Raw genomic sequence first — 20,458 nt, 5'->3', positions numbered from 1 at the left:
AGCACTATGATAGTTTTTGTGATCAAAAAGGTTTTGGTTCACCACTCACTGTTGTCTCCCACCTGTTAATCTTATCCAGGTCAGATGACAACATACTAATTCTAAATTAGCTAGAATACAGGGTCTGGAGTTTGCCTTTGTCCCTGGGTGGTGGGACAGGCAATACTTCCTCCACTATAAGGACTGCTGTTACAAAGTTAATGTGTCAGGAAATATTGACAAAAATTTAAATAAACAGCCTGGATTTATCTTACAGGATAGTGCCCCTTATTCACTATTAGGAAATATTTTTTTTTTAAACCAAAAAATATTTAAAACCTCCATAACAATTCACACTGGTTTATGTATAATCCAGAAAAGGAGGTTTGTTCTTATTCTACAATCCATACATTATTGGGGGCTGGGGGGAAGAAGAGTGTTAATCTTAAATACTGTCATCTCTGCACTGAAAAATAACCATTAATAAGTAGATCCTTAATGGGATGATGATTGCCAAGGCAGTAAAAGACTGAGAGAAAGCAAGCTGCATATCACTATGTATCAGGAAAAGCACTTGCAAGCTGTGGAAAGTAAAACCAAAATACCACCAACAAAAAAGCCTCATGGAAGGATGGAGGCTGGTGCATGATTTCAGGAGTTGTATGCATCCACCATATGATATGGGCAAGGCAAATGTTGTATTAAGTGAGTATAATTCTGTTTTGGATTTATGCTAATTAAGCAGATATCCCTGTCCTTTGGAGGAAATAGATTAATTTTTTTACTTAGCAACTGGATATCTCTCTTTCTACAAGTTTCTTCCCTCCATACTAGCACAAACCTTTGTTTTCTCTCTCTGTTGCACAGCTTGAGTTCTCTGAAGCCTTCCTTTGCCTCCTCCCCAGCTCTTTTGGTCTTGTCAGGATTTACCTGTCTTTGTCTCCAAAATATGTGACTTAATACTTTTTAATAGATAAATGATCAGGCAGATTCGGTTTAGATACTCTTGAACTGTTGAAAATGCCTCTGTACCCAATGGTGAAACTATTTTTCCATCAGTCATCCTCTACTGTGTCATGGAAAATTGCTGTCACTACTTACTAATACAGCACAGCAAGTAACTATAGACCACACTGTTCTTTCCCTCAGTATTACAAAGCTATCTGTGGTTGCTAGGACTGTAGCCCTTACCTGGATTTAAAATTGAGACCTAATTTAAAAGAAAGGTGAAAAACTGAATGTCCTTAGAACACTCTTTGTTCAGGTCTGTCATGTCATGCCTGTCCTCTGAAGTGTCCAAATGGTACTTCAGAAATAGATCTGGTAACTTCTCACAAAACCTTTCACACTTCCACGTTTGCCATCTTGTGCCTGACCTGTTTTTATCCAACTTGTTTAGACAGCATGGTGGTGATAGAGGAAGGTGTGTTATAGCTCCAGATCTTTTGCTTTGTATTTAATATATGTGATCTGTGGAGGTAATTAGGAAAAAATTAAATGGGCAAATACTCCTACTGAAAGCCTGGATATATATGATTATATGTGTTTGGTAAACTCTATCTTAATTCCCTTTTTATTTTGTAGTTGGAAATGAAGCATAGTAGTTGGTCTTAAAAGTTGTGTGTGTTTTGTTTTTTTTTTTTAAGACAAAAACCTAATCATTATTTTCATTATGCAATTGTTTGGAATACTTGCTTTTAAACACTGTCTTGAAATCATGCCCATAATGACTTTAAATGGGCATAAATTTATTTTTAGTTTTGCTTTCATCAACACAGTGTTTTCTCAAGTCAGTAAAAGTCTTTGAGAGCTGCAAATGTAAAGAAATTGCTTAATTTGCAATCACTAAGGATTACATATTCTAAAGTAGCTATAAATTGTTTTTCACAAATGGGGAACATAGAGATGCTCTGTACAAGAAAAACTTAGTAAATGCAGAGAAATTAGGACAGAACTAAAATTCACGGACCTGAAAAGAGAGAAAATGTGCATTAACAGCTACAACATGCATTGACTATCTATGGTCCTGGAATTCCAGTGGAAATGCAGTTGTCCTCAGTTGGCATGGTTTTGCCCTGGAAAGGAACTGTGCCCAATCACCTTCAACTTCTGTGAGTGCAGTTACTGTTGATATCACAGTACTTTGGGTTTTGTATTTCCAGGCGCAGACCTTACATCATAGGCCTTTTCTCACATTAGCTGTCCCTGCAGTCCAGCCATACCAGATTTATTCCAGTGTTTCTTACCTGTCAAGTGTGTGGTGCTTATTCCTCACAGTTACAGCTGGATGTGGGGGCTTGTATTTCAGGTTTTGACATCCTTTAAGTCACGCAGGAAAGCAAGGAATCCACGCCTATCAAAGGATTGTTTTACAAGGCAGTTGCTTCTAGATAACAAGTCTTAATATGATGGGTGGGATGATACTTATCTCATGTGTAACTCTGAGGTTTGAGTCATTTCAGTCAAGGGAGAATCTCCCTCCTACAGTGGCCCCCCAGCTCTCCCCAATGGTATTGTTGTTGATTTGATCCCTAAAAAATGTCAGGTGCTCATGAAATTGAGCACCATGGTATTCAAATACCTTAGTTTACTACCCTGAATAACCTATATAGCTTTGCTTAACTTATTCCCCATAGGTTGCAAACACCTATCTTTAAAAAAAAAATCTTTAAATGCAGCATGATTGACAGTGTCAGTTGGGTTGGCTTTCCAACTTGGAAATAGAACTGTAATTCTGCAAACAAAATGGAAGATGCAATACAACTCACTTAAAACACTTAAAGGAATGTACCATCAAACTTGTCCTATTGTGACTGAAATCTGAAAACCACATTAATTTTAAACATTCTTACAAAGAATTCAGATTTGATACTAGATCATTTCAATTCTGATATCTCAAATTTTGAGGCATTTGCTTCACTTTATCTGCATGAACAAACATACCTAAGCTTTGCCTGCAATGGATTCCTGAGACTTTACTGAGGTAAGGTGAGGAGGAGATATATGCTTTGTACAGATCTTAATTAAATTTAATTACGATATGGTTCCTGCTTCCCAGCAACAATCTCTTCTCTGTTTTTTTTTAAATCACTCTTAAAAATAATTGAAATATGTATGTCTTATCTAATTAGTGAGCAGTAACTTAAGTGTAAAGTTTTGGTTAACAGTATTAGAAATTCTGTTTGGCTAATTTAAAATGTCTTAGGCCCTGTAGAACTAAGTTGATTTCTCCCTCCCCCCGCAGTGGTGCACTCTTTCTGGTTATATACTGGCTTCAAAGTATCCACAATTTTGCAAAAGGTAAACAATTGCCCAAGTGTAGATTCTTTTGCCTGTTGTTTTGACAGTGAACTGAAGACTCCACTGGCAGTGCTGATTTGATTTTAAGTTTATACTACTGCTTTGAACTCACTGAAGATAATTGATGCTGGAGTAATAGATATGAGGCTGGGAAATTATCCAGTTCTTGAAAGTTTAGTAGCTTGGTATAATAGAAACTTTGCCAGGAATATGCAGAGGGAATATACATTTCAATATGCAAGGTATGCTTTCAGCATAGCTGATTGAAAGAAAAAAATATTTTGCAGGTAACAGCAAAACTCAAAGTCTCTGTATTGTTCCAGGTATGAGAACATTTGAACTGTCTTTGCTGCTCAAAGTCTCAGCAAGCTTCCTTTAAAAAACTGATGATGAGTTCAGTTAGTTTTCAGTGCTGCTATTTAAAATCCTGTTATATAGTGAAATGAGCTTAAATGAGCTCCCCTTCTGCTGCTCTTCAACTAAGCTGGCACAACATCCAAAAAAGACATTTGGGACTTGAGGAAAAGGAGAGAAATAGCAGTTCCTCTGCCTTTATGTGGTAGAACCCTTTACTGTAGGTTAGGTGGTGTTCTTAGCAACATGTATGTCCTGCTAAGAAATTAAGGCACTTGACAGACATCTGCTCCTATGAGCCTAGGGCAAAGAGGGTTGTTTTCGTGTAGTTTTCAAACGGAGTTTTTATTTAGTTTCCTTCTGAAAGGATACCCCTTTCATAAAGGAGGAAATATTGTCCATTAAACAGCATTTTAAGTTAATTACCAATGTTACTTTTTGCTTACAAATATTAGGCCTGTGCTCAGTAAAACCAGTTCTGTTAAAGGCTTGTCTATTCATCAGTTTTAGTTCTACAGTGAAACCAATACTTAAATTATGTTATGCCACTGTAAGTGCTTCTATTCCCGTGTAACTGTCCCAGAGGGTTGAGTTAGTTTTAACTATGCACTTAAGAAATTGTTAAACACTTTTGTTGATTCAAATGTACTTTTCAATCATATATACTGTAGCAAAATTCTGGTAATGCTTTTTTTTAAAAGAAACAATAGTAATAGAAGAAGGGCTCTGGGAGGAGAAAGAACAAACTAATGCATAGTAAGTTACTAAATTAAAAAGAGAAAAAAAAATTGACCTGTAGCCCATTTTAAAGTCCACATTCATAGCTCCTAAGGTGAAATAAAAAAACCCATATGTTTTAACTGGCGTATGATAGCTCATCAGCTGTTCCCCTGGTAGAGGCAATGCTTTCCTCTTCCTTCCCCCCCACGCCACCCCCCTGTTTCGTTCTCCCCACCCCCCCGTTTCGTTCGGCCCCTGTTTCGTTTTCTCCCCCCGCACTTTCTTCCCCCCCCCCCTTTTTTTTTTTATTTCCAGGTAGGTTTCAGGAATAGGAAGAAAATTTATAAAAACCATGTCATCTTGCCAAGGAAATTAGGACATGAGAATTTAAAATGTAGGAGCTGGCTGAGGGAGTAAACCGCTTGGATCTTACTGAACAAGAATAATGCTTGCTTCCTGTTAAATTCTAATATCTATTGTTGGTAAATGAAGAAGAAAAATCAAGGACAAGCACAATGAAAACAGGAGAGCATATAATCCTTCAGCCAAAAGCACCTGCTGTTCCTTTCACAGATTTGACCATCATGTCAGTAATAACTGTTAAAGCTTTCTCTTACACAGAATTTTTCATTAATAAAATTGTACTATTAAGTTTAATATAAACCTTTTCTGTTGTGCCTATCATTCAGCGGCCAGTGCAGTCTTTTGGACAGACAGCAAAAAGGTCGAAGGTACAGTAGACTTGTGTGCTGGCATGCTAAGGAAGCCCTTCATGCTTGATGAAGCTTTGTTACTTTGTGAAAAGTGCCTTTAGTTTTATTTTTTGGCATTGAAGCTTTGTTTTATTCTGTTGGATTTTTGTCTTGCCTAGTTGTCTGCTTTTTTGGTTTGCCTTTATATTTTTTGGTGGCTTTTTATTGTTATGGAGAGAAACACTTTCCCAAAGATTTTATTTACTTTTCATTAGATGTGCTCTGTTGTGCTGACAATGCCTTCAAAAGCTGCAATCGCTTGGGTATTTTCTTCGTAAAGGAAATTATTTATTCTATTGAAAATAATAAAAATGCAGTTTTCAGCCATTTTGTTTTACATAAAATGAATGAAAAAATAACGGCTTACAGTATATTTATATAATTTTTTATAAGCCATAGTTTTTAATTTTACATACTTTCCTTTAGTCAAACACAAAGTTAAAGTTAGTTCGGAGCCTTGCTGTATGTGAAGAATATCCACCACCTCCCACAGCTGAAATATCACAGGACCTCCAGGTAAAAAAATCTCGTTACTGAAGTTTCTGAAACAATTTGAAGTAGCTTGTTGTTCAGAAGAAAATCTTTCGGGTACTCTTTAAATATGCAGACACCATATGATTTTAACTTTTAAAATAAAGCTTTAATAGAGGTGGTAATATGAGATGAAGAATTTGCTGCTTTGTTTTTCTGAACTATAATGGTTGATATCTGGGGAACAAGAAGAGGCGTTTTATTAGTTGTTTTAACTTTCTAGTGTTACAGTGCACTTGAGGCAGTCTTAAACTGCTTAAGTGCTGTCTACCATCAGTAAGACAGAATGATGATTAATATGCAGCATAATTTATCAGCTTTTTATATTTAGAAAATTTAAACAGTTGTAAGTTCTGGTGTTTTAGCTGAATTCCTGCATATTGGTCATAATTGCTGGTAGTTCTATTAACATGTGCCTGAGGTATGTCTGAAGGCTAATCTATTAAGATGATATAACATACTTAAAGAAGTTCCTAAATGCTGGACAAAAATCTTTAAAAATGCTTTAGAGAATTTAAAACAAAATCTAGCTTTACTGACTTTACCTTCGTACCGATTTGTATTTTTAGAGCAAAATACTATTACTGGTTCTGTATTTTTAGAGCAAAATACTATTACTGGTTTTAGTTCTATGTTTGAATGAGGGTCATCAAAATGTTTTTCTTGCCGTGCTTTTTTCACTCCTAACAAAACTGAAATGATCCTTAGCTTACTCATAAAGCACGTTGACTTACTTCACTGTTATTTGAAAAGCTTCTAAACTGTCTTTCTGTGAAAAGTCTCACTTTTCTTAACAAGCAGAAGGAACCAGTAGAATAGCAGGTTGTGAGAAGGTTTTTCTGGGGGAGTGGTAATTCAGGTTTTGGGAGGGAAGCAGGTTGAGAACTCATGTAGGTATTTGTCAAGCTAATTAAAATTTTGTAAGATTGAACCACAAATTATCTAAGTTTTTTGTGGTGTGTTGTTCTCCCCCGTCTTGGGAAAAATGAGAAAATAGTATTTTTTGTAGTCCTTCACTAATATACCAGTATTTGAAGAGCTGACTGGAGAAATTTTGAAACTGGGCCTGCTAATTTTATGAAAATCTAAGTCTTCGATTGGTATAGGCTGCAGAGTAAGAGATTAAAAGACAACAGAAAAGTTAATGCTATTTACAATGATTTACCACCCTGTTGTAATGTTTTGCATGAGATTAACAAAATTGACTGTGAGATGTAGTTCAGGCTTAGTTGTTTAGTCTGAAGCAGTATGGGTTAACTTTTTCAGTCACTGTATCTAATTACAGGAAGAGATAATACTATTTTGATGTGCTCTTCATCCACAGTATATTTCAAACATAAGAGATGTTAGGATTTTAAAAACCTCCAGCACTATACAACAGCATGTATTTTTAATGGTTTAAAATCAGGCATTTATAATAAGCGTTCTCTGCAGATGGCCTTTGTTACCATGTCCTCTGGGAATCTATCCTTAACTGCGTACTACAAGGTCCTTCTTGAAGGGAATTATTGCAGTAGAAGAGATGTAAAGGCCAGTTCTATAGAATGAATTGAATTGTGTGATAATCTAAGTTTGTACGAAAAGGAATGCCATAAACCAGATTGTATATCAAGAAACAAAATTAGATCTATCTGTGAGTTTTCTTTAGAAATAGTAATCTAGAAAAAATGGCTTATGAATCCCAATAACTATGCAAATGATTGAGAGAACAAATTTAATTCTTCCCTGTAGAGTGGAGAAATGCATGTTGAAGAGGAGAGTTAGAAGTAGGAATTTGTTTCAAGTTCTGATGCTGGAGTGCACATCCTATGGGGCACAGGTCTTCCATGACCCTCTGTAACAAGTCATCCAGGCAATTTCTTCACTCATTTTGCTTTCTTACCCAAAGAATCTTTGGGAATGGCATGGAAGAGTTCTTCTGTAAGCACCAATTGGCTGCTGGCTGCCTCAAGCCCCGCACTTTGAAGCATGATGTGTATGCATTAATCATGCTTGGGATGTGTGGGAGGTCCAGTGGCTAGGTGAAGTGAGAGACTGTCTTGCACAGCCCTCTCTGGCAGCACAAGAATAACCTCTGTGATTGCTTCCCCTTGCTGGACAAGTCACTGCTCTGTTGTATTGGTGACTGCAGCTGAAAAATGGCTTCCAGTTTTGTGTTCATACTTAAAATGGGTGTTAAGAGTTAAGAAGAATAAAATTTCAGGATAAAGCTGCTGGTAATACTTGAAGAATCCCAATTTTTAATGGTTTGAAAGTGTTAGCCTTGATAGGATGAAAAATATACTTACTCAATTAGGAAGTGGTGTGAGTTTTGGGATAACTCTGTAGCCTTGCCTGTGACTGTTTATCAGTCACAGCTTCCACACTAGTGTGTACAGCAGCTCTTGGCAAGGTAAAACTCCTAGGCACGTGCAGGTATAAAAGTCACTTAGCAAGTCACTGCTGCCACTGCTGGCTGCTTCTCCTCGGAAGGCTGTAATGAAAGAGGTGAATGACAGACCAGACAAATTGTCTCAAGCAGATCAATTTATTTTCTGATATACTAGTTTATTTTTTCTTGAGCAATTGCAGCATGAAGAAATATACTGTTCCTTACTGAGAAATCTAGGTAAGAGCTCACAAATTTTTAAGCCTTAATTGTTAAAAAGCACTGGCAGCCCTTTACTAAAAGGTGCTATGAAGGTTCAAGCTTATCAGTTTATTGCAAGAGGAAGAACATAACTGATTTATTTGATCTTTTATTGTTGTAAATACACTGACTCTTTATTCTCTTGCCGTCCTTTTTCTAAATATTAGGTACTGGGGTGGTTCTGATTCTCTGTGCTCTAATATGAAGTACGATCACTAGCAAAGGATGATCCATTTCAGCTCTTTTTAAGGAAGGGCTATTTTCATATGAATTACAGTTATTATGCGTAACAAGTAAATAAACATTAAAAAGACTGAACTTTTTCTTCTTCAGCAAAATAAAACAACTCAAAGGAGGGGGGGTTGGGGGGAGAAGACCAGTGTCTGTAATGTTAGTTTATACTGACTTGTGTAAATTCAGGTGGTGGTTGGGTTTAGAGATTGCTGGTAAAAAGCCAGGTAAAGGCCCCAGGATGTAGGGACTTTGAGTAATATCTGTAATGTTTCCTGACTCTTACCTTTCTCTCAAGCGTTTTACGTTGGAGAAATTTATCAAGTTTTGATGGTTTGGGGAGTTTTGCTTTTTGTTTGGCTTTTTCTTGTTTAATCAGGATTTGGTGACAATTTCTTCTGCTACGATGAGGACTTCACATAGGTGATGTGAGTTACAGCAAAGAGTCCATTAAATCTGTATGCCAGTGGACACCCGCTACAAACAGGGTGGGATTAAAATAATTTTAGGGAATAGAAGTTATAAGACTTTTCGGCAGCTTTCCAGTCAAGTAGGTCTTATTTAATTAGATGCTGCAGTTTTTATAGCATGGAATCTTAAGAAAGTGCACTTTGGTACACAGTTCTGTTGTATCACACTTCGAAGTAGAATTGGTGGTGGTAGAAGAACTGGCTGTTCGGATGACTATTCCTTTTTTAGCGCTCATTGGGAAAAGAATTATGAAAATGATTACTTGCTGAAATCTTTTGACTAAACTATTGCTGTATGCTTTTTCTTCGGATGAGTTTAGAATATGTAGTCAATCAATTTGCTAGTGAAGGAAAATCAGACTATGAAAATTTCCTTAATTTACGGATAGTTTTGTAGAGTATTATTGTAAAATGGAGAATAACATATTGATGGATCCAAGTCAGAAATAATTTCTTAATAAGACATAAACATGTCTTATTGTTTATCTCATGAAAGAGCTTTAAACAAGATGTGAAGGGGAAAAGGGATAAAACCAGGCTTGCTAGAGATAAGCCTGAAGGTGGCACACCAGTGTTTGAGGGACAGTGTGCTAGTGAGGCCCTTCAAGGTCCTTTGGTTTGCAGTCTCAGTGGAGGTAGGGGATGGAGATCCATGCGGCACCAAAGACGAAAGGGTTATGGATGTCTTAGAAACCATGGAAGCTCCTAAGAATGGTCACATAGGAGTTAGGGCTTCTCCTTCCAAAAAGGTGGCAAGATCAATAGTCCAACTGAAGTGCATCTATACCAATGCACGCAGCATGGACAACAAACAGGAGGAGCTGGAAGCCATTGTACAGCAGGAAAACTATGATATAGTTGCCATCATGGAAACATGGTGGGATGAGTTGCACAACTGGAGTTCTGCAATGGATGGCTATAAACTCTTCAGAAGGGACAGGCAAGAAAGGGAAGGTGGTGGGGTTGCCCTGTATGTTAGGGAGTGTTTTGATTGTCTAGGGCTTAATGATGGTGACAATAGGGTTGAGTGTTTATGGGTAAGAATTGGGGGAAGACCTAGAAGGCAGATATCATGGTGGGAGTCTGTTGTAGACTACCCAACCAGGATGAAGAGGCAGACGAAATATTCTCTAAGCAGCTGGGAGAGGTCTCACAATCGCTAGCCCATGGCTTAGACAGGTGTACTCTTTGCTGGGTAAAACTGTCTGGGTGTTTGGGCCCAAAAGTTGTCATGAATGGAGTTTACTCCATTTGGTGGCTGGTCACAAGTGGTGTTCCCCGGGGCTCAGTACTGGGGCCTGTTCTGTTTAATATCTTTATCAATGATCGGGACGAGAGGATCGAGTGCACCCTCAGTAAGTTTGGAGATGATACCAAGTTGTGCAGGAGTGTTGATCTGCTTGAGGGTACGAAGGCTCTGCAGAGGGACCTGGACAGGCTGGATTGATGGGCTGAGGCCAACTGAATGAGGTTCAACAAGGCCAAGTGCCAGGTCCTGCACTTGGGTCACAACAACCCTATGCAACACTACAGGCTTGGGGAAGAGTGGCTGGAAAGCTGCCTGGCAGAAAAGGACCTGGGAGTGTTGGTCAACAGCCAGCTAAATATGAGCCAGCAGTGTGCCCAGGTGGCCAAGAGGGCCAATGGCATCCTGGCTTGTATCAGGAATAGTGTGGCCAGCAGGACTAGGGAAGCGATGGTCCCCTTGTACTCAGCACTGGTGAGGCCGCACCTCGAATACTGTGTTCAGTGTTGGGCCCCTCACTACAAGAGAGACATTGAGGTGCTGGAGTGTGTCCAGAGAAGGGCAACAAAGCTGGTGAAGGGTCTGGAGCACAAGTCTTGTGAGGAGCAGCTGAGGGAACTGGAGTTGTTTAGCCTGGAGAAGCGAAGGCTGAGGGGAGACCTTCTTCCTCTCTACAACTACCTGAAAGGAGGTTGTAGTGAGGTGGGTGTCAGTCTCTTCTCTCAAGGAACAAATGATAGGATGAGAGGAAACAGCCTCAAGTTGCGCCAGGGAAGGTTTAGACTGGATATTAGGAACAATTTATTCACGGAAGGGTTGTGAAGCATTGGAACAGGCTGCCCAGGGAAATGGTTGAGTCCCCATCCCTGGAGGCATTTAGAAGACGTTGGGATGAGGTGCTTAGGGACATGGTGTAGTGGTGGACTTGGCAGTGCTAGGTTAACGGTTGGACTTGATCATCTTAAAGGTCTGTTCGAGCCTAAATGATTCTATGCTTTTCTTTCTTTCTTTTTCAAATAACTGTTATGCAGCTACTAGGTGCACAGTAGGTGTAATGCACTTTGTAATGACAAATAAATTGCTCATTTGAATTATATTCAGGTTTATGAGGTGAGGAATGCAAAGATTTGTTTTGGACTCTGTAAGATTTGTAGCCAAGTGAATTCTCAAGACTCGGAAAGAATTATACAAAAGAGTTAATTATTAGTAATTGGTAGTGGTTTTTATCAGACTTGGTTATAGGTAATCTCATAAGAGCTGAGAAGTCTTCACACTTGTAATGCTGTTTTGCAGGATGTTCATGAATGAATAAGTTTAATTAAAACATTTAATGCGATGAAAAAATCATAGTAAAAGGGAGAGCTGATAAAATTATCAGCTAAACTTTTTTCTCATTTGAAAAAGTTGTTACTCCAAAAATGCATATTGAAACTAGTTTTTAACCGTAACATTGTTAGTATAGGGTTCCCGTTGCCCTGAAGGGGCAAGCTCTGAAGGGACCAAGGTAGAGAGAGCAGTTTGGTGCGCTAGGGCAGGGAGGAACATAACTGCGGGTTGTGCAAGGATGTGTTTACCTATGAAACAGGCTTTAGCCTTGGTGAATCCTGACTATTATTTAACTCTGGCCAGCTTACATGAGTGAGATCAAGTCTATGGAATGACACATGAGGAGAAGCTTAGAGCAGATGCCTGGATTATGGGTAAGAATGGGTTTGAAGAAAGAGTGAGGACTTGCATGGGAAACGAGTAGGTGCAGGACAGAAGAGTGATATGCAAGAATCGATGAGGGGCAAGTTCTTTGGGTTGGGAAGGATCAGATGTTCTGGGGGGGGAGGGGAGGGTGGATGTCACAGCATCAACTCAGTTGGCATCTGGGGGAGCAAAACTGACATTTGAGGGAGTTCAAGATAAAAGGTAATGGGGGAGTCTCACTCTTATAGGACTTTGCCGCTTACCTTCTTGGAGTCATTCAGACATGTGGTGTCTCCATTTCCCCCTACCTCCTCTGTTTTTGCTGTCTGAAATACTTAGTCCTTCACTGACTATCTTGTTAAAGAGTAGAGAAGCATGAAAAACAGATTGCAATCTTCTGCTATTTAGGGAACCATTATGTCACTATAATTTCAAAGGGAAACTCTTTTTTGCTGTATTTGGGAAACAGGTTTTATGATAGTTCACCTACTTGTATAATAACATGGATTTTAAGATGATTTACACACAAAGCTACACTGTCAAAATATACATAAAGTTAAGAATATAAGCCTTGATGACAATAAGGTTTGCAAATTTTGCCTTGATATATTGTACTGTAAATATTTCCCTCTTTTGTGGATGTGGGGATGCTGGTCTGTCTTTGAAACATTTGGGTTTTGTTTTTTTTTCTTCTTGGTATAAACAAAACTTGAAACAAGCTTTTATAGTCAAGAACTGTGAAGAATGGGGGGAGAAAAAGCATTGTGGAGGATGCATTACTTAAAAATCTAGAAGCTGTATAAAACTTGTACATCTGAAAAACTGGACTATTTTTGTATGTGTGTCTAAGATACTTTGGATTCATTTTGAAATAGCATTCAGGGCCTTGGAAGTGTGTGTAAATTCTAAAATGTGTATGGTACTTTCTATGCCTTCTCTATAGTTTTTGATTTACTGATAAATAATTTCATTTTGTGGTCGCATTAAGTACATGTGGGATCGGAAAGAGTATGAAGGCAATTATTTTTCTTGTTACTTCTTTATTTTGCAGGTAATGTAGTACAAAACATTTCTCCTGCATGTATTGTTTGAAATACTTTCCATGATGACTGGTTTTTACTTTTGACAGGAGAAAATTCAGATCCAGTTGTCACAGTCTTTTGAAAAAGAAGAAAAGCCTGCAAAAGATGAAACGGAAAAGGAAAAATCCAGTGATAAACTGTCCAGAAAAATGTTATCAAGAGGTTTGCTATCTGTTGTTGTGCTTCTAAATGTACTGTGTAGATAAAGAATATTTAGAGATAATAGTTTGCTTCCAGGTCATCATTGCATAAACATTGCTTTTTTTTTTTTTTCTGCAAATGAAGGAAATAGATCAGACATCTTTGAGCTGGAGAAGGAATTGGTCCCAGAGTATAGATACAGTGCTTTCGAGGCTTCATCAAACACATATACTCCAGCAAATGCTTTTCCTTTTTCACCAGTCTAGCTATGCAGACCAGCATAAAAGCAATTGTGTTCCCTCAGTTGTGTCCAAGTGTTCTTTGGAAAACTGATTTTACTAGTCAGTAGAAGTTACTATCTTATTCCTAGACTTTGTTGCAGGATTTGTGAAGCTTAAGTGAGAATGACAACTACCTTTGTACTTTTTCTGATCTTTATTCAACAGAAGTCAATGTTCTCGTTTATTTATTTTAATTTTGATAGTATCTAGAATTTTTTTATAAAGTTTTGGAGCAAGGGTGGAACTACATAAGTAAAAATTACAAGTATTACGTTTTCACTTTAATATTCCTGCATTCTGGATTGAAGATCTATTCTATCTGCTGAAAATCTTTGGTTTTTAACCTGAAATAGAACTGTAAAATTAATGACGTAAGCCTGTCTCTGTCCATGTTACCTAATGCCTCCTGAAGGTAGAAGACTTTATGCATTTAAGTTGGCAAATCATTGTACAGCTCTTGCTTTAAATAAAGGATCCAGAATGTTTATCTAAACATCTTAGATCAACCAGTGTGTAGGAAATATCTTTAAAGCTAGAATTCTTTTTGAGACAGGTAGCGCTTGTCCATCTTGTGTCCCTCAGTTCCATAAGGCCTTCCTCATGTGGCATTTCAGTGCATCTTGTCCCAGCTGGCAGCTAGGTATTTGTGAAATAAAAAGCACTGGGATGGTGAGCTTAACTGCATTTATAAATCTGAGTCTTTGAAATGATGTCTTAAAAAAATAGGGTGTTCTTTCAGAGCTAACTTGCTTTACTTGCTCAACCTTTAAAGTACAGGCCCACCTTCTAAAATCAAGAAGAAGAAAAACAAAACAAAACAAACCACCTCTATCCCCCCATAAAAAAATACCCAACATGTTAAGTAATGATGAGGAGTTGAGAGCAAAGTGACAAAATGCTGAAGGTAGAGGTAGCTGTTCTACATTCACCCAATATCTTCTCTGGAGGTTAATTACTTTCCAATTTAGGATGTGCCAAAATAGAAAATGATGGAATTTAAGCATCAGTCTTCTAGTAATTATAACTAAATTATTGCTCGCTTACAAATTAAGAAAATTAAAGTAAATAATTATTCAATCTTAAAGTTGCTTTACCAGCCATACCTTCCCCCCCCCCCCCCCCAAATCAAAGTAAAATCAAAAGTAATCCCAAACCATAAATGCTGAAACTTGCTTGGTTTCATTTATACTCTCGTGATAATATATGGGCAGGATTGAGAGCATAACGAGCTCTGCAGGTAAAGGAACCTACTATCATTCTCCTTTAGGGAACTAGAGATTCCCTGTCCAGGTGGACTTTGATTTTTCTCCAGGAAAAATTTAGGTCTCATTTTTGAAGACTGGACACTTCGGTCACCCAGTTTCCCACTATGCCAAGAGGCTGCTCTGCTGGCACCGTTGCTTCTAATGAAAAAGCCTGCATAGATTCTGCTTCCACTGAATTCTACCCTTCTTTGTGCAGTAGTCCCCTCACTGCTAATAGAAGCTAATTTGCAATGCCTGCTCTCTGTACTGACCACAAAAAGAGCTGGAACAGCTAGGACTTAAGCATAAGTTTGAGCTGTGCCTAACTTGAGACTAGGTTAACACATAAGTAGTTCTTGAAAGACATCTAGTTCTAAAATATTGTTAAAACACTTATAGCTTTGAATTCTAAGACCTGGAACTCTGGAAGGTGCTCATGTAAGGGAAAATTTGGTGTTAAATCATTTTCTTTCAGTCACAGATTTTAGAGAAGAAAATGTAACTTTGAATACTTTGTTTCACTGAAACCAGAAGGAAGGCAGAAGATTGTGAGACTTCTTTTTGAAAACTTCTAAACATTATGTTATGAGAACAAAGCCCAACAGAACAAGGATTTTTAATAATACAAAATAACATTTGTAAAGGTTAAACTTTTACATTCTGAATTACAGTATTTCTTCGGGCAACATCCAGTAATTCCGTGGATCAGCTGCTGGTCCACAGAAGTCTATATGACAGTGCAGTGTAGTATATTGGGAAAACTTGGAAGGTTGATGGAAATCAGGTGACTCAAGGTGATATACTGCTTCAAAATATATAGCAATTCGTTAATAGATTGCCGGTGTTACTGAAGCTTTTGCGTCTGTATTACACCTGAATTAGGGGATTGGGGGCTGATGTTGTTGGGTTTTCTGTTTTGTTTTTTTTACTTGTGAGCCTTTTCCCTGGAAACTGGAACTGTTTAATTTTGGGAATAATATGCCTAATAGTTATATAGTTTTGATCCATAAATAGTATGTTCAGCAATAATTTGAAAAAATAGTATTAGTGTTTTTTCAAAGTGTAATTTTGCTCTCTTCCCCCTCACCCTTAGATTCCAGCCAAGAGTATACAGATTCCACTGGTATAGATCTTCATGAATTTTTAGTAAATACATTAAAAAACAATCCCAGGTAAGCATCAGTAATGTCAACTTTCTGTTTTTCTTTCTTGTTGATGCATGAGGTGTCACACCAACTGTTGTTTTGTTTTGTTTCATTTTTCTGGTCCGCCCTCCCTCCCCAATTGTCTAACAGTACATGTTAGTTATTTAGGATGAGATTTTGTTGCACAGGCTATCTGAAACACCAATCCACTGTAATTTGTGTGTTATATGAACAGAGGTTCAGGACATTGAAGTGGTTTAAATGCTTTTAATGTTTAATAGGCAAATAATGAGTTCTGTCTCTGTGCCGTTCTCTCCCTGAAGGGATTCTAATACTGTGTCTCTAAAACTTGTGCTCTCTTAGCATCTGCTTGTAAGAGACCAGTCTGTCTTCTCTTACTTTAATCTGCCTTGCACTGAATTTATAGACAAAGGGTTTTTTTTTTTAAGCTGTACCATAGTTAGAGATATACATCTTCACTCTGCACTTGAAAAAACAAATCTGACCTAATTCAAGTCCATCATTTGTTAGCAACAGAGTTGACATGGTTCTGTTGCTTTGAGGTTTGCAGTATGTTGCTGTGTATCTGGTTTGTTTTTTTCCTCAATGGGGTTTCATACTATGTCTGTGGCTGTATATACAAGGCAAGAAGTTAACTCGGTGGAATTGTGCTGCTGTCGCAAAAGCTATTCCACTGCTATTTGTTATTCATTGATATTATAGTTATGATTTCCAATGTGATAATTTATTGGGATTCCATTTTAATGGCAAAAAATGTAAAATGATCTATAATAAGGGGCCAACACCATTTTGTCCTATAGAATAAAATTAGAAAGCATGAACCTCTGCTAGACTCTTAGGTTGTTCGTATTTGAAGTCATTATGCATCCCACTGAAGATAAGAAATTGTGGGTGAAGGTCTGCTGTGGGTTTACAGGCACAATAACTGGGAAGCTTAGTTATTTTCTGTGCATAAATTATGAACTGTGCGATAGTTAATCTCATTACATGTTAATGATTTATTGGAACTGGCATAAGCATTTTTAAGGCTAATGTTCATTTCTGTCACCTTGAGTTTTTGCTTTTTCATATTCTCTTAATATCTTATCACATTGCAATGTGTGCCAGCTTTTAACCACTTGGTTGCTGGTATGTTGTAGTAGTGCCTCCCATTATCAGTACTCTGTCACTCTGTGTCTCAGTGACCCCATGATGTGCTTTGCAATCCAAGGGCTAGTTCAGGCCTCTGCAAATCTTACTACCCGTGCTAACCAACAAGAGACAACTTAGTCACTGCTTCTCCTTCTTCTTGAGACTGTCTTCTCAACGACTGTACTTTCTGTTGAGCCTACTGGGCAGAAACTACTTGCAGGATCTTTGTATTCTCATTTCTGAGATGAGAACAGCGTGTTTCGCTAGGCGGGTTCTATAGAATATAGCTTAGTGAAAAATGAATACTTTGTCCTAAAAATACTGCATTTGACACCTGGTGGTCCTATTTACGGTCTGCCATCATCCCTTGATCACAGATCTTATCTGTGTATTCTTAAGAGTAATACAATTGCAGTTATTGGAGTGTCTCATATGTGAGTTGCTGTGTTTTTATTTTCAGGGACAGAATGATGCTGCTGAAATTAGAACAGGAAATTTTAGATTTCATTGGTAATAATGAGTAAGTACTGTACTCTTATAGGAAAAAAGAATTCAAGAGTGTCTCTGTTTATTTAATAAAGCTACTATTCCTTTCTTCCAGAGTTCCAAGAAAAAAGTTTCCCCCAATGACATCTTACCATAGAATGCTGTTGCACAGGGTAGCTGCTTACTTTGGATTAGAGCACAACGTGGACCAGAGTGGGAAGTCAGTCATAGTAAATAAAACTAGCAATACAAGAATGTAAGTGTAAAAGTCTTGGAAGAAACTTTTTGATACATAGATTTAACACCTGGGATATATTATGCAATGATGCTGCATCTGTAGCAGCAGGGGTGTATCTGCTCATTGGGAACCATGCATCAAGGAGAGGTAGTGGCAAGATCTTTGCTGGTCATGTTCCAATGCTGTGTAATAATGTGATCTGTTTAATGTTTAAACTTTTTTTGGGAAAAAGAGGATGTTATCTGTAAATTAAGAATTTTTGTTGCTTTTCTGGCAGATATGCATTGCTAACTTTGTTTCCATGAAATATGAATTTATATCAACTATTTATCTGTTTAAAGATTTACACCAGTAAAGTGTACAAAGTACATTCTTTGTTTCTTTTGGAAAGCAGAACTAGCCCTTAACTTAGAACAGGGTCATTTCTGATTTGGTGAAGGGAGGGACAAGACTTGCACAACTCTGGCTTTTGTACTGTAAAAATCTACTGGGAAAATTCAGGCATTGAAGTCTTTTGTTGGAATAATGTTTACAGATCTCACATGGCTTTACAAAATAAATGTAGCAGGGAAGACAGACATCTCATCAGTGGAAGTGTCAACCAGGTTAACAAGTCATGGCATGCTACTTTACTGTGAGGGCTGGGGAGTTTTTGGAGATTTGCCACTAGGCAAATCCGTATTACAAAAAAAGTAGCATTGGGGCCACAGCAACTCCAAAACCCATGCGTAGTTGATCTTTTCATTCAAAGGACCCAGCTGTTCTCTCTGTCCTCTGCACTTGCTCTGTCTTCTCATTCTCTCTCAGAAAGACAAAGGACTAATGTCTTGGTATATTTATGCCACCTACTTTCTGGTTTTAACTTAAAACATTTGCCTGACACCATTTTCTCTTGTGTTGTTGGTTTGGTGGGTTTTTTTGTTTGTTTTGGTTTGGTTTTGGTTTTTTTTAAGTACTGTATGATTTGAACATGAAAATAAGAGTTTACAGAACCTGCATCCTAATCTCAGTCTCTATGTATGCTCTCCATAGCTTTGGGAGAAAAAAAAATCTAATTACCCTAATTTTAGAGTCAGTAGAACTGAAATAATATGCCACACTGAAATATCACTTAAGTAAATAGTTTCCTCCTCAAAAGTTTCTAGAAAAATATATGGAGCCTAAATATGTTAAATAACTTCTGTATTCATGTATGTGTATTTGCTTTGGCTATACATTCTCTATCTAAATTGACTTATAAAGCCATACATTTCAAATTTGTTGCCTTCACATCTACCATCATCTCTAGACTGAAGATTCAGTCTAGCACTTCCAAGTGTGGAATAAGAACTATTAAAAGATGACTTCTTCATTTTTATGCTTTTTTTTCTAGACCGTATTTAAATAGCTTATGGTTTCTGGAAGCCCCCTATAGGTGTAGTTACTAATTAGCAGGCATTTCATCTAACCTGCAGACATTAAGATTCTTAATGTTTTCAGTATTCTTATTTTAAATCGCTTTGGATATAAAATAAGAATTTAGAAAGAAAACCTTGGAGAACTGCTCCATGTTGAATAAAACAAAACTTACCTTTTCCTCATAGGCAGATTCCCGGCTCCATCGCCGATCAGTGATGTTACTGACATCAACAACCCAGTGCATACTGGGACGTCTCAGTGGAGTGGGAAGTTGGTGATTGCAGGGCAGTAAATTCAGGGGCCTTTAAAAGAAAGAGGTAAGACAGTCTACAGGTTCTCTGAAATGCCTGCTAATTATGTTTGGGCATCCAGTAACTAATAGTTAGGCTTGGCTGTTTTATAGAAAAAGATCTCCTGACTCTATACAGATGTCCTGGGTAATGAATAAAGAAACAGAAATAGAGAAGAGTATACATATATTTTGTCTTTTATTAGACAAATATTTCCTGATTGTCTAAGAACTTCCCTTATGATAGTAGTAGTTTTATCGTCTAGGTACTAGGTATCTATTTTTAATAACAAGAGTTTGCAAAACATTTCCTTTTCTTTCACAAAGTAGATAAAATACCAAAACAATACATATAATCTGTTGCTTCATCCTCTCACTGTGATCTTTTGAAGCTCTTGCTTGCCTGCATTGTACTGTTCATCTTCTCTTGCTTATTTCTACTTAATTTTGTTTTAGAAGTTTGTAAGTTTCAATGCTTTCTCTTCTATCTTCTTATCTTCTGTTTTCCCTTGAAATGAATTCTGAAGTATTACAGCTCTAGCAGAAAGCACCTATCTTCCCTTCCATGCATGTCCAATATCCATTGCATGGCACCAGTCTGGATTCAAGAGCACCTCTGATTCCCCAAAGGCATGTGGTTTGCTTGCCACCTTAATTGGAAATTGAAGCAAAAGCTTTGAAGGAGGAAGAGGTTTTAAAAGCAGGTTTGTTATGCCTCAGGAACAGGACTTGTCAGGGGTACGCATCATCTTACGTTTTTGGTACTTTTTCCATTGCCTGGACAACCAAAATCTCTCACTTCAGTTAGAATATTAAGTATATTTAACATTAATCTTGAGTATATTTCAGTTTGTTCCACTATGTATAGCATATGTTTACAAAACCATAAATCTCTTCTTTCTAACGACTTTTCACAGACCTGACCAAAAGTTTTGTGAGCATATAAAGGATGAGAAGAGTGATGATTTCCAGAAGCGGTACATCCTTAAAAGAGATAACTCTAGTTTAGACAAAGATGACAACCAGGTAAAATACATATGGATTTTTTCCTTCCACTTCCTGTATTTGACTGTGTATTTATACCATTTTCCTGTAGAA

At 37.6% G+C, this 20,458-nt stretch overlaps 1 protein-coding gene across 6 annotated transcripts in view; it reads left to right on the top strand.

Annotated features, from left to right (window-relative positions):
* R3HDM1 (R3H domain containing 1) overlaps nucleotides 1–20,458 on the top strand; it is a 92,589-nt gene that overhangs the window by 39,726 nt on the left and 32,405 nt on the right. For 3 of the 6 annotated variants that reach the window (XM_072875363.1, XM_072875368.1, XM_072875365.1), the window contains 7 exons: nucleotides 5,043–5,084; nucleotides 5,532–5,621; nucleotides 13,034–13,148; nucleotides 15,746–15,824; nucleotides 17,410–17,469; nucleotides 17,551–17,691; nucleotides 20,278–20,386. In XM_072875363.1, coding sequence (XP_072731464.1) covers nucleotides 5,043–5,084; nucleotides 5,532–5,621; nucleotides 13,034–13,148; nucleotides 15,746–15,824; nucleotides 17,410–17,469; nucleotides 17,551–17,691; nucleotides 20,278–20,386 — 636 coding nt within the window. The remainder of the gene's footprint in view (nucleotides 1–5,042; nucleotides 5,085–5,531; nucleotides 5,622–13,033; nucleotides 13,149–15,745; nucleotides 15,825–17,409; nucleotides 17,470–17,550; nucleotides 17,692–20,277; nucleotides 20,387–20,458) is intronic. The other 3 variants (XM_072875366.1, XM_072875367.1, XM_072875364.1) reach the window with 2 other exon arrangements.

This window comes from Ciconia boyciana, chromosome 10 (assembly GCF_034638445.1).
Source record: "Ciconia boyciana chromosome 10, ASM3463844v1, whole genome shotgun sequence".
NCBI lineage: Eukaryota > Metazoa > Chordata > Aves > Ciconiiformes > Ciconiidae > Ciconia > Ciconia boyciana.
The sequence above is the reverse complement of the archived record's forward strand: the minus strand, read 5'-3'. Positions and strand labels throughout refer to the sequence as shown.